The sequence below is a fragment of the Gopherus evgoodei genome, chromosome 8, assembly GCF_007399415.2.
Source record: "Gopherus evgoodei ecotype Sinaloan lineage chromosome 8, rGopEvg1_v1.p, whole genome shotgun sequence".
NCBI classification, from domain to species: domain Eukaryota; kingdom Metazoa; phylum Chordata; order Testudines; family Testudinidae; genus Gopherus; species Gopherus evgoodei.
In genome coordinates, this window is record NC_044329.1 from 9,266,308 (window position 1) to 9,279,321 (window position 13,014).

The window sequence follows — 13,014 nt, forward strand, 5'->3', positions numbered from 1 at the left end:
ATAACATCCCCTCCATATACTTATCAAGCTTTGTCTTAAAGCCAGGAAAGTCTTTTGCCCCCACTACTTCCCTCGGAAGGCTGTTCCAGAACTTCACTCCCCTAATGGTTAGAAACCTTCGTCTAATTTCAAGTCTAAACTTCCTAATATCCAGTTTATACCCATTCGTCCTCGTGCCTACATTAGTACTAAACTTAAATAATTCCTCTCCCTCCCTAACGTTAACCCCCCTGATATATTTATATAGAGCAAGCATATCCCCCCGCAGCCTTCTTTTGGCCAGGCTAAACAAGCCAAGCTCTTTGAGTCTCCTTTCATAAGGCAGTTTTTCCATTCCTCGGATCATCCTTGTAGCCCGTCTCTGAACCTGTTCCAGTTTGAATTCATCCTTCTTGAACATGGGACACCAGAACTGCACACAGTATTCCAGATGGGGTCTCACCAACGCCTTGTATAATGGTACTAACACCTCCTTATCCTTGCAGGAAATACCCCACCTGATGCATCCCAAAATCGCATTTGCTTTTTTAACAGCCGTATCACATTGGCGACTCATAGTCATCCTGCTATCAACCAGTACCCCAAGGTCCTTCTCCTCCTCCGTCGCTTCCAACTGATGCGCCCCCAACGTATATCCAAAATTCTTATTAATTCCTAAATGCATAACCTTGCACTTTTCACTATTGTATTTCATCCTATTTCTATTACTCCAGTTTACAAGGTGGTTCAAACTTTATTAGCACATTCCCGCTCTTTGTGCCAAGGTCAGTAATGAGTTTCAGGCTATGTGAATAGACTGTGACATCTTGCCACTCAGGGTTCACAAGCTACTGAAACATAGAACATGAGATCTCTCCTGATCATGGGACACATTTTGTCCACCCTGACCTCCACGCGATCCCATTGAAATCAATGGAACTGAGACCGTGAATGAGAGAGGATTGTCTTGTTTCCTTTCTTCAATATTATGTTACATTTGGAGGAAAAAATCAAAATAGATTTCAAATGTGTATTTCCAGCATGATTAAATCAGTCTCGTAACCAGTAGTAGTTGGGCAGTGCAACGTATGGGAGTAAAGGCTTATTCTCTAGGTCTGAGAATAAATGGGTTTTGAATGGGAAATTGGGATTATAATTTACCGGTTTTCCTAGACCAGACAACGTTGAGCAATTAAAACTAATCTATTGTCTGCCTTGGCGCTTACATAAACCTTCAGGTGTCTCAAGTTGGGAACCCCACATCAGGAGTCACTTCAGAAAATCTTGGCCTAAAGGTAATAAGTGCAATGTGTTCTTTTAATGGTGCTGGTCTCATTTATCCTCAAGTCAATTTTTTTCAGAAATGTGGTCAGGAAAACCCATGTGACTTGTTCTGTGGCTAGGTAGATGGAAATGTATTTCCCTGTATTGAAGCTATTTGTGCTGATTTTTCCCAATTCTGCTCAGAGACCTGTGAGTGAAACCAGGGAGACCAGAGTTTGTGAAATACTAGTTTATTGGAAAGGGATTCCATAATATGGGGGGAAAGAATTTTGATAATCTGCAATTAAAATAACTGATACATCTTTTAAAATATGTCAGCCTTCAGCTAATGCAGTTTTTCTTTTGTTAACGCTCCAGCAAATGCTGCAGGATGTGTGTAACACCTGAAATTGCAAGTACAGTGCTCTTGTGGAAGACATGAAACAAATTGAATGAAGGAAAATGTGTATTTCATTTGTTTTATTCAGTTGTTTTATCTAAGGTTACATGATGTAAAGTTGGATTTTTGAAGTACTGAATACTGTTTTGGCAGCAGTCATAAGCAGTGATACTGCCTTTCGTTTTCACATGGATGATGCACTCAAAGGAGAAGGGATTTTGATACCAAATAAAGACAACCTTAGTTGATATTTTCAAGTTATTGATGATCCCATTGTTACTGATGTATGGCCAAACTGAAGAAGAAAAAAACCCACAGTCACACATGGAGGTGTAAGCAGTGCAACCTAGCGGTCAGAGCAGGAGTCTGGCCTAGTGGTCAGAGCAGAATCAGAGGGCAGAACCACTGACGTAGTCAAGAGATAAGCCAATAGTTAGAGCCAGGAAGCAGGAGCCAGAACAGAACCAAAGGGCAGAGCTGTAGTCGTGATCAGCAGTAGAGAGGTAGGCATGGACTAGGGCAGGAGTAGAGCAGAAGGGGTTGGAGCAAGGGCCAACAGGAAGCAGGAAGTAGGTCTGGTGTTGATACAGGAGTAGAACACATTGAGCACCCACTGTATTGCTACAGGGTTTAAATGGTGATCAATTGGCTCTTCTGACCAATCGGGGAGCACAGTCCCTTAGTGAGGGTTTATTGGGCCCAGTGGAGTCATTGGGTTGCTAAGCAACCGAACCCAAAGGCAGTAGAGTTCCTGACCCCACTAGCACTTATAAAATACAGGATAGTATAACCTCACTATAAGATCTACCATGGTCCTCCAAAGCAACAAATTTAGTAGGTAATCTTGTTATCTATAAAAACACGCGCAATACACAGAAGTTGGGAATAACTTATCTTTCTTTTCATTATTTGCTAAACTAGAGACATTTTTAAAAAACTTAGAAGAACACAAAGAAAACCGAGGTTTTATAATTCTTTTGAAGATCATTGTTAAGGATTATAAATTGTTATTTAACCTCATGTAGTTTGATGCTGGTTCAATATAATTAAGATTTATGTTGCATTACTGTCACTTGGGTAATAACTATGCATTTTTTTCTAACCTCATCGGCCATCCCATATCAGTGCTGAGTTCTTTATTTACATTTTCATGCAAGATAGTTTTGGAGAGGAGAATAAATACGAAGCATAAAGCAGTCTGTTTCTAAACATTGTGTCACATTCAAACTAAACAGTCTTATTCCAGCGCATGAGACGTGAGCATTGACAATAGTGAACCATTAGTAGCTTTCTAGTAAGACTGCAAGTTTAGTAACTGGAATACAAGAAAAGAGCATGAAAAATATTGCTGTCTGGAAACGTTTACGAGGGATAGCTGATATGCACAATGAAATAATTGCCATTCAGTAACAAGGTAAAAAGTTCACACTGCAGTGTAGAACAGACTAGTTTGTTATATTGTGTAGTGGTCATTTATACCGTCTAACATTGGGCTAGTAAATGAAACATGGAAATCAACACTGTTTTAAAACTCATAATGAACTGTAAAATATTGGGAAAGTTTAAAGCCATACATTTTCCAGCAGTTCAGTAAATTATGGCTAGTTGAGCCAGTCTGCCCAAGGGAGTTGCAAATAGGGCAATGCAGTGCCAGACCTGCTCAATGAACTGCCATAATTCTCTCCATACTAGGAAAGCAGGTCCCATTGTGCCACATGTGGTTGACTCTTTCTCCCTTGTAATCAAATCAAATCTGGTCCCTTGACCGTTGTCTCCTGTGCACATTCCTGTTCTTGTGATAAGATATAATTGGCACTTGCCGCTGATATTTTATGGACAAACTCCTGCCCACCTTATCCTTGTAAAAAAAATAAGGTAAATTGGGGTTCTGCAAAAGTAAGGTGAGTAGGATATATCACTACATGACCAAGTCTGTGATAGTGCAGTTGTATGCAGGCAAAACTCCCATTTGAAATGTATGGCAGCTTTAGTTGTGGGCGAACTTTCAGCCCTGGGGCCCTTAATCTTTAGTCTAATTTTTACTGCTATATGTTTCAAAATGAATAGGGCACAATTAGATGGAGAGGCACTAATTTTGTCTGTCTTCCACCGCAAAAAATCATATTTCAAGAACCGACCTGCACTTGAGGCACATTCATTATTCGTTGTGAGTAGAGTTGGGCAAATAACTGACTTTTTCAGTTCACTGGAATTTCCAAAACATGAGAACAAAACTCAGTCAAGTCATGCTGCAAATGAAAATTTTCAGAATTTTTTGTGAATAGAAAAGTTGTTAAAATAAATAAACAAACAAACAAACACATTTTGTTCAAACCAAAACTAAAATGTTAGTTCCCAGGCCATTGTAAGCATTTTTTTTTTCACACAAAAGCAAGTGGCTAGATTCACAAAACCATGAGAGAAAGTAAAGGGGTGGGGGCGCCCACTTTATGCCCTCTAGTTAGGGCATTCCCCTGGGATGCGAGAGACCCAGCTGCAAGTTCCGTGGTCCAATTATTATTTATGTATATGAATTGGAATGGCTTCAACAGGAAGACCCATTCCAGAATAGTCAGTAGCCCAATAATTGCTTGTCCTTATGGTCACCTGGAGGGAAGTCTGGGAAGGCACTGGAAGACTGTCAGCACTCAAGTCATTTAGCCTGCACCCACTCTACAAAGTGGGGGGGTTACTAGCCCAAGTGACAGCAGCACCCAGGATCTAACCCACACCCTCAGCCAGACCAGCTAGCCTGAGTTGAAAGCACCACTTAGCTGGGCTGAGAAGGTTTTGTGTGTGGACAGGAGTGGGAAGCAGTTAGAGGGAACTCAACAGACCCTTAGTATGGGGCATCTCCAGGTGTGCCATGAAACGCTGAGCATATGAGTTAGTGTAACACCGACAGACTCAGGTCGTCGGCAGGCAGGATCGAACCGGGAACTTCGGAAATTTAGTGCCTGAGCCTCTACCACAGGAGCTAAAACCAACTGGCTGTTAGCTAAGGCTGTAGAGCAGACTCACTAATTGCTCTCTAAGTGGTCTCGGTGCCCCTAGATGGGACAGAGCACCACACCCAGGAGGTACGTGGCTTACATAACCACTTAATAAATAATCATTATTGTATAGTTAACGAACTTGCCTTGGATCCTGTTTCTTTTGCAGATGCGATTACATAGTTTGTATTCTACTTTGGAAATAGATTTTATATCACTATGCCAGTTCCACCTAGAGATATGATTTAGGACCTTCCATTCTCTTCTGTTCGTCTCTTTTAGCTTGAACTGGTTAAAACCTTTTATTCCCCCTTCCCGCCCGCCATCCCAGAGTCTCTAGAGAGCCATTCTTCAAGTTGTCTTTATCAATCAGTCCTTTTTAAGTTAAAGTGAGTCATCTCAGAGGATAGCCTGAACCAACTGATTGGTTCAGCACGCCAAGTAAAGTGGATTGTTTCATATGGCTTCGCTTAGAAGGAGAATTTTGCAACATAAGTCCACTGTTCAGCAATCAGCATAAGAAAACTGCAGTGCAGTTTTAGCAAGCTGTTTCATCATAAAGACCAATTTACCTTCTCATTCCTTGGGGGAAAGTTTATGGTTCATGGGCAGAAGTCAGGGTAAAAGGGGTCTGTGATGCTTGCTCAGCTGATATCCATTGGCTATTCAAGTTATACAACAGAGTTTTTGAGACCACGGCTCTGCAAAACTGAGCAGTTTTGGGTCACAACATTTTGTGTGAACCTTCTTCTTTTGGATTCAGTCAGACCCAAAGACTCAAAGCAAAACACAACTAAAGGCAGCTATCCATCCATGGTTTCCAAATGAAGCCAAGACCATGTATAGGTTCACTTCAAACTTGGACTAGGTGCCATGAAACGTTTCTGAAAACCTGGGCAATGTTTTCGGTTTACTAAGGAAAGTTCCTTTTAGATCAGTGTCAAAGACAGATTCTTTCAGGGTACAGAAAAAGTTCTAAAGTTCTCCACTGTCTTGTTTTGAATGCGGGTATTTGGGTATAAGTTCAGTAAAATCTCCCCCCCCTCCCCAGAATGTTAGAAAATTTTGAAATTTGACATCTTTTGGAGTAAAAACTATGGGACCACATACTGCAGTGAATTAAAACTATGACCATTTAGCTAATGCTATTTTTAAATTTAATTTAATTTAATTTTATTTTATTTTATTTTATTTTTGGCTAGCAAACCTCTGGAACCTAAAACAAAAAGCTTTGCAGATCACAGGAATGATGGGTAGAAATTAAAAATCCTTTCTTTGCAAATGGAATTGGATTTCTTGATACTAAAGAACACTGAAGAGTAATATCTTCCTTTCAGTTTGCCTCTGGAATGTACGTTTGTGTCAATGGGAGGCTTGCAAATAAAATGATTGGCAACTTGGCATGCTGAGAAGGGGAGCTCCAGAGCTTGGCTAGGGACTCCATTATTTATTAAGAAAAGGAATCGTTCATGCAAATTGTGAGTTCTTTGTAAAAGCGGCAGGAATATTTAATGACTCTGTTCCATTATCTCTCTCTCCATCAAACAACAGTAGGCAGGGTTGGAAATAGAATAGTCGCATAATTGGGAAACACTGGGGTTTTCCTGATGAAAATGAGCAGTGCTGTTTCTTGCTTTTTATTTTTCATTATCGTCTGTGTCAGACGGTGAGAACTCCTCCAGAACCAGCCTACTAAGGGTAGACCACCAACTGCAAACATGTGTTTTCTTTTGTCCTCATCGTGCAATTCACATGTCTCAAGGATCATGAGAATTGTCAGCTCAGAAAAATGGCTGCTTTATTCCAACAGGGCAATTGCAAAATATTATATAACGAGAATGCAACAGGTTGGACACCGCACCCCTCCATCCGGGATGCCGCCTGATGTGCTGGGGTTTAACTGAGCCTCTCCTGCGCAGCCAGCCTGAGTTCGCTCTCCCTGCTGTGCTGGATTAGGCTCTCTGGCCTCTTGCAGCGCATACGCAGGCAGGGTCACACCACACTGCAGACACAGACTGAAGTCAGCTCTGTGTGAGAGGGCTCCCGCAGCACTCATGTGTCCACTCCTTTTGGGAGACAAACCCAAAATAATACTGTCTTGCACTGTATAGAAATATCTGTACAGCGCAAGCTCATAAAATTTGCCCTCTTCTTCAATGTGAAGAGAGAGATGCACAAGACTTCTTGCCTCCCTCCCCAGTTAGAATTTGCATGAACTGGGTTTAATACTAAACGAATTTTATTAACTATAAAAGGCAGATGTTAAGTGGTTCGAGAGATAGCAAACAGAACAAAGCAGATTACTTTAGTAAATAAACAAAAGCCACAAACTAATCTTGACACACCAGATAGGTAGGATACAAATTAGCAAATTCTCACCCTGAGATAAACAGGATGGCAGATTCTTAAGGCACAAGTTGCCTTGGCTTTCCCAGGTTTTCATACACAGGCAGCCTGGGACCATCACTTCCCACAGTTCAGCCTTTGTTCCTCAGGTGTTTTCAGATGTGGTGTTGTAGGCAGAGTGAGGGTCCCTCTTTTATATCTTCCCTGCACTTGGTGGAAAGCATTTTTTTGCTGTGACCTGGGTCAAACAGTTCCATTGTATAGAGCTATCTCTGAGAGGTTTCTATTGCACACAGTTCCTGGGGTCATCCTTATGCTTGTGTGCATTTCTTCAATAAGCCACTAACATTTGGAATACAGAGACATGGTTAATATTCCCAGCTTCAGATACAAAAATGATGCATGCATGCAAATTGGATAAACATGTTCAGTAAATTATAATCTTTCCAATGATATCTTAGAAGACCCATCTTGCATAAAGTATATCTTAGTTATACCATGTTCATATCATAACCATATTTCTATGAAGAATGTGGGGTGTAACATCATAGAGAACTCCCCTCCAAATGGAATGGTAAAGGGGAAAGCATTCCCTTCATGTGCTGTAGCAATGGATCAGCAAAGAGAGGCATTTTCTCCAAAACAGTTTTTTGCCATACTGGACATACTAAAATGTGTCTTCAGTGCCTACTGTTTTTCAGATGGCTCATAGGGGAGGATGGCGCAGATGTGAGGAAGCTTTGAATTTAAAAGGAATGGCTTGTTGCATATTCTCTCCTGGTCCTGCTGCCTGTGAGGTTCATTTCCTCTGACAGTGATTTCCATGTAATAAGTAGCTCTTTTCTCTCATTTCCATAGGCCCTCCAGGAAGGCGGGGAAAGCCGGGTCGACGAGGAGAACCTGGTAAGCCTCATGTTTCCTCCTGTGGAGTGTGGTGCGGTGCACCCAGGTTACAACTGGAACAGTACTTAAAAGTACTTAAACTGCTTGAGAAAGATACTAGCTACCTTTATCTAATTGACCTGTGAAAGGAAGAAGTTCCATCTCCCGTGCACAATAGGTTATCTATTGATGTTAAAACCCTTCAGCTCTATTCTGACCTAGCCACAGTGACTTAAAGGGGCACTGCCACATTGATTACACACATTTGTGTCTGTCTGGGTGTAATTTATTAGTCTGCTGTTTTTTCCTTTTGCCATGTGTGCTCCATTCGTTTTCAAAGAAAGACAGGACAGGGAGAAGGGAGATAGGCATGTGAACAGTCATAGCAGGTAATAATACAGAGAGAAATATAAAAAGCACATATACAGTGTCTTGGGAACCATACACTGGCTTCTTGTTTTAGGATTACTTATACATTATACACCTTGTATTTTCTATTTAAAATGTTCACAGACTGAGAGTCAGGAAAGAGTGAATTCTAAGCCTAACTTGTGTTGGTCTTGGACACACATTCTTGAGATTCATGTTCACCCATAGCCTTTACCTCAGCTAGCTAACTCATGTAAAAACTATAAACTTCTCGTCCTTCGCTAGGATTTCTATTTTTGTTAGTCACCATGTTTTAGCTAACTCGAAATAAGAACACACCTGTCTTCCTTGTGAAGACTGTTTTTCTGCCTCTCTTGTGAAATAGGGCTAATGCTACTTCGATATCAGCTTCAGAAGGGTATTGTTTGCTCTGTGCTTCGAAGCTAGAAGGTACTACAGAAGTAGAGTGGAACGTAGTTGGTTTTGGGAGGTAAAAACATATCTAAAGAACTACATGGAGTTTGTGAACATTTATTTAAATTAAGGGTGGATGAAATTTTTGGCCTTCCAACCTTGACAGTGCCCTTTTAATTTGGTCTAAGCAATATGGTGCTGTAAATATGTATTTTTAATTAGCAACAGGGCTTCTGTTTGCTGTGCCTTGGATATAATTTCATTTCAAGGGCAAGCCAAAAATATTCTCAGATGGTGCAACATCTGTTGCTGTAAGTCAGGGGTGGGCAAACTATGGCTCGTGGGCCGGATCCAGCCCATGAGATTGCCCCCCATGGCACATGGGCCCTGCACCGCTCTCAGAAGCAGCTAGCTCCACATCCCTGTGCCCCCCTGGCAAAGGGGCAGAGGGCTTTGTGCGTTGCCCTTGCCTTCAGGCACCGGCCCCTGCAGCTCCCACTGGCCGGGAACAGGAAACCGCAGCCAATGGGAGCTTTGGAGGAAGTACCTGGAGGCGCGGCAAGGGCAGCACACGCAGAGCCTTCTGCCTCTCCTCCCCCAGGGGCCGCAGCACCCTTTAGATAAGTGGCACTGGGTCAGAGCCCGAACCCTGCCTGCACCCCAACTCCCTGCCCTGAGCCCCCTCATACGCCCCACACCCCTCCTGCACCCCAACCCCCTTCCCTGAGCTCCCTCATACACCCTGCACCCCTCCTCTTCCCTAATTCCTTGCCCTGAGCCCCTTCCTGCACACTGCACCCCTTCCCACACCCCACACTCCCTCCCGCACTCCAGCCCCGTGCCCTGGCTCTGCATACAATTTCCGCACCCCGATGTGGCCCTCGGCCCAAAAAGTTTGCCCACCTCTGCTATAAGTTCAAGCTGTTTATATCCCAAACGTATGTAAATACTCAGCTATGAACTTCTAGAACACACATGATGGAATTAAGGGTAGGTAAATTTCGTATCAATAGAAGTGCGATATGGTACCAGCCTGTGGAACTAGTGCTGCAGGAGAACATATAATCAAATACTTGAGCTGAATTTTCAGAACAGACTAGATAATTTTATGACCATCAGTGCTTGCAGTTATGAGGAGGTGGAGCAAGGTAAATGATACACTCCAGGCCATAGAACTGATTGCCATAGAGGTCAGGAAATCATTTCCTTCTCTTGCTCGCTAGAGGACATCACATATTGGGCCAGGTAAACATCAGGGGTTGTTGCAACCAGCAGAAGAATATTGGACTTCATGGAACAGCGATCCAGTCTGCTACAGTGAATCCTGTTCTGCTTAACTAAGCCCAACTGTCGAGGTGGAGTATCCTGTCATGTGTTTTGGATTTCTTAATGTTGCATTCTGCTCCATAAAGTTATTGGTTGACTATAAGATTCAACCAAGTGCTAACTGCAACATTCAAACAGTGAATAATGTTTAAATACATCAGTTTACTGAATTTTCTCTTACGACATTGTCCAACTATTTAGTCATCAAACATTTTAAAGACATCACTGAGGCTCAGGATGCCGACCTGTGAGAATTCATACTCAAACTACACTTTAATATTTCACGTGAACTGCCTGAAAATACAATTTTTGTGATGCTAGTAGCAATAGTATTAAAATACCATCTAGGGTCCCAGTGTGAGATCAGGCCCTCATTGTGCTAGGCACTGCACAGGCATGGTAAGAGACTAACCTTTCCCCAAAAAGCTGCTTACGTTTTACATATACAGCACCAAAAGAGAGAAAGGAAGTGCTATTATCTCTAATTTACAGATGGGGAACAGAGGCACAGAGAGATTGTGACTTGCCCACGGGGATACAGGAAGTCTGTGGCAGAGCAAGGACTTGAACTGAGGTCTCCTGAGTTCCAGTTCAGTGCATTAACCACAAGAATATCCTTCCTCTTAAGGAACAGCAAACTGCCCTGGGATCAGAGGATAACCAGCAGCGGAATTATAAAGAATTAATGAGACTCAAGTATGTCTCTTTCGATTTTTCTGTAATTGAAGAGGGAAATCAAGGAGAAGCCGTAGTTATTTTTGGCAGGGAGGCTCCTAGGGCGCACACTTGTGGTAGATGGTTAAGCTATGCCTTACTCTGAGACGGAACAAAAGCACGCAATGCAATACGCTAGATACAGCAAAGTGGTTAAACACAGCCTATGTAATGAAGCCCTGGAGAATTGTCATGCTGTATTACAGATATAAAGAAAGGCAAAAGAGCAGACTTCCCTCTGCATATTGGTTTTGGCATAGCTGCCAAAAGTTTGTTTTCATAGATAGCTTGAACATATATTTATATATTTGTTTCAGAATCTTACCACACATAAACCAGGTCCTTGTTCTTTCACCACGGCTGATAAATGGGAATAAAAATTTGTTTGCCTAGCATGATAGCATCCCTCCCTGGAGACTCTATGTGGTTACAACTTCACAGCCTCCAGACAAATACTGTCTTATTGCCAGAAGGCTCAGCCCTGGGGGAGGCCTTTCTCTGGCAGCTGTTAAAATTGTAATGTTAAAGCTTTATAATACATAGGAGGCATTCAATAAATTTGTTTTAAAATCAAGCAGCTTTCCACAGTGATGTGGGAGAGATCAGCCTGGCTCCTCCAGGATTGATTTAAAACATGACTGAATTCCATTTCTTTTCTGTTTAGATTTGGACAGTATAAAAATTAACCAGACAACTATAAATAAATAGGAATTTACAAAGAATTTGTCACTCTTGAAGCACACTGAAGACAACTGATGATGGGCATTGTTTATGGGGTGGATAAAATACTATTTCAAAATTTAATTTAAAATGTCTTTAAAAAAATTAAAGTACTTAAAGGACACGTCTGAACTGTGGTGTCATTGGGCCAAATACAAACCAAAATTAGGTGGTAAAACTGCTGATATTCTGGCCATGCTAGTGCTTCCACTATTGCTACTCATGGTGAAACTGCACTAGTGCTAGACAAACACTGGGTAAAAGTGCCAGTGCAGCCAAACGTAAATAGGTTCACTCTGCTAATCTGCTTGGAATTCAGCAATTCTTACCAAACCAGATAGGTGCTAAATACCACATTCCAAAGGGATTATCACCTTTCCCTCTGCCTCTGCTCTTACTGATTGGGGACAAAAAGATAAATTGTTTCTACCCCATGAAGGGAGGAATTCCTGGCTCCTGGTCGTACTGCAGCTGCTCACTTCTGGAAGTGATACAGCCTTCCAGAGCTGCTCCCTCCCCACATACATAGTAGGCCTGCCTGCCTCCCAGTACTGTACGTGTTAGGCTATCAGTGGGATAAGTGCTGTCAATTTTCAGTGCAGAGGCAGCCTTTAGTGGAAAGAAACCTCTCCATAAACCCATCCGAAGCCCTGCACTGGGGCCGTTTGAAACTCTTTCCCTGTGAGTTCCACTGCACGTGCCTGCTCTTGTCCTTTGGCCTGGTCAGGACATAAGTGCGTTAGAAGCCAGGACTGTACACTTCAAAAGTAAATGCACAGGCACGTTTGTACATGGTCTGAGTGTTGTGAAAATGGCTGTGGAACATGCAAAGCAAATGTGAATTTGGAGGTTGCTTGAGCTCCCCAAACCCTTCTTGCCTTGACACCCATGGCTACAGCCCAGGTTTCTTCTAATGCTCTTCACCGACCTTCATGTTTAAACAGGAACAATGCATAGATTTGGAAAGCAGTTTTGTCAGTGTCAATACAGTTAAACAGCCCACAGATTTATTGAGTCATTGACTCTATCTGACCCATTTTATTTACTCCTGCAGTCATCTGGCTCTTACTTAATTATTTCAATGTCTCTGACAGAGGAGCAGCTAATGCCATGAATTGCACCTATGTCTCAAAGCTATATACAAAGAAAGAATCACCTTTGTAATGGGCATTCAGGTTACAGCTTTCTGGAAGAGGCTGCTTTTTAAAAAAAATCAGCGTATCTTAATGATGCAACTCTGGGACTAAGATTCTTTAAACAACTAATCGGTCTCACTTGGGAAGCACCATCCTACTCTCACCTTTCAGGTGTGTCTACAGAAAGCAAGAAAGCCACTACATGAACACTGAGTGCATCAACTGGCTTGTGGGTCTCGCTTATTTTTGCAACCGTTTGACGTGTTCAGGCAGCCAAAACTGTTTTGGATGGAACTGCTACAGTATGTTTCTGTAGAGCATACTACAGATCCATGGCTATCCCAATGCTTTCTGAAGCATTTATCCCATAGTGCTCAGCACTCTTGCTGGGACGAGGAGGCTTTAGGATAATTTTCTATATACAAGGCATTGCAGGAGGGCTGACTCAACTGATTCATTTGCAACACAGGTG

The 13,014-nt window shown here is 42.2% G+C and overlaps 1 protein-coding gene across 1 annotated transcript in view; it reads left to right on the top strand.

The window, feature by feature from the left end:
• Positions 1-13,014, top strand: part of COL23A1 (collagen type XXIII alpha 1 chain) — a 324,183-nt gene that overhangs the window by 221,716 nt on the left and 89,453 nt on the right. The window contains exon 3 of the mRNA XM_030572434.1: positions 7,840-7,884. Coding sequence (XP_030428294.1) covers positions 7,840-7,884 — 45 coding nt within the window. The remainder of the gene's footprint in view (positions 1-7,839; positions 7,885-13,014) is intronic.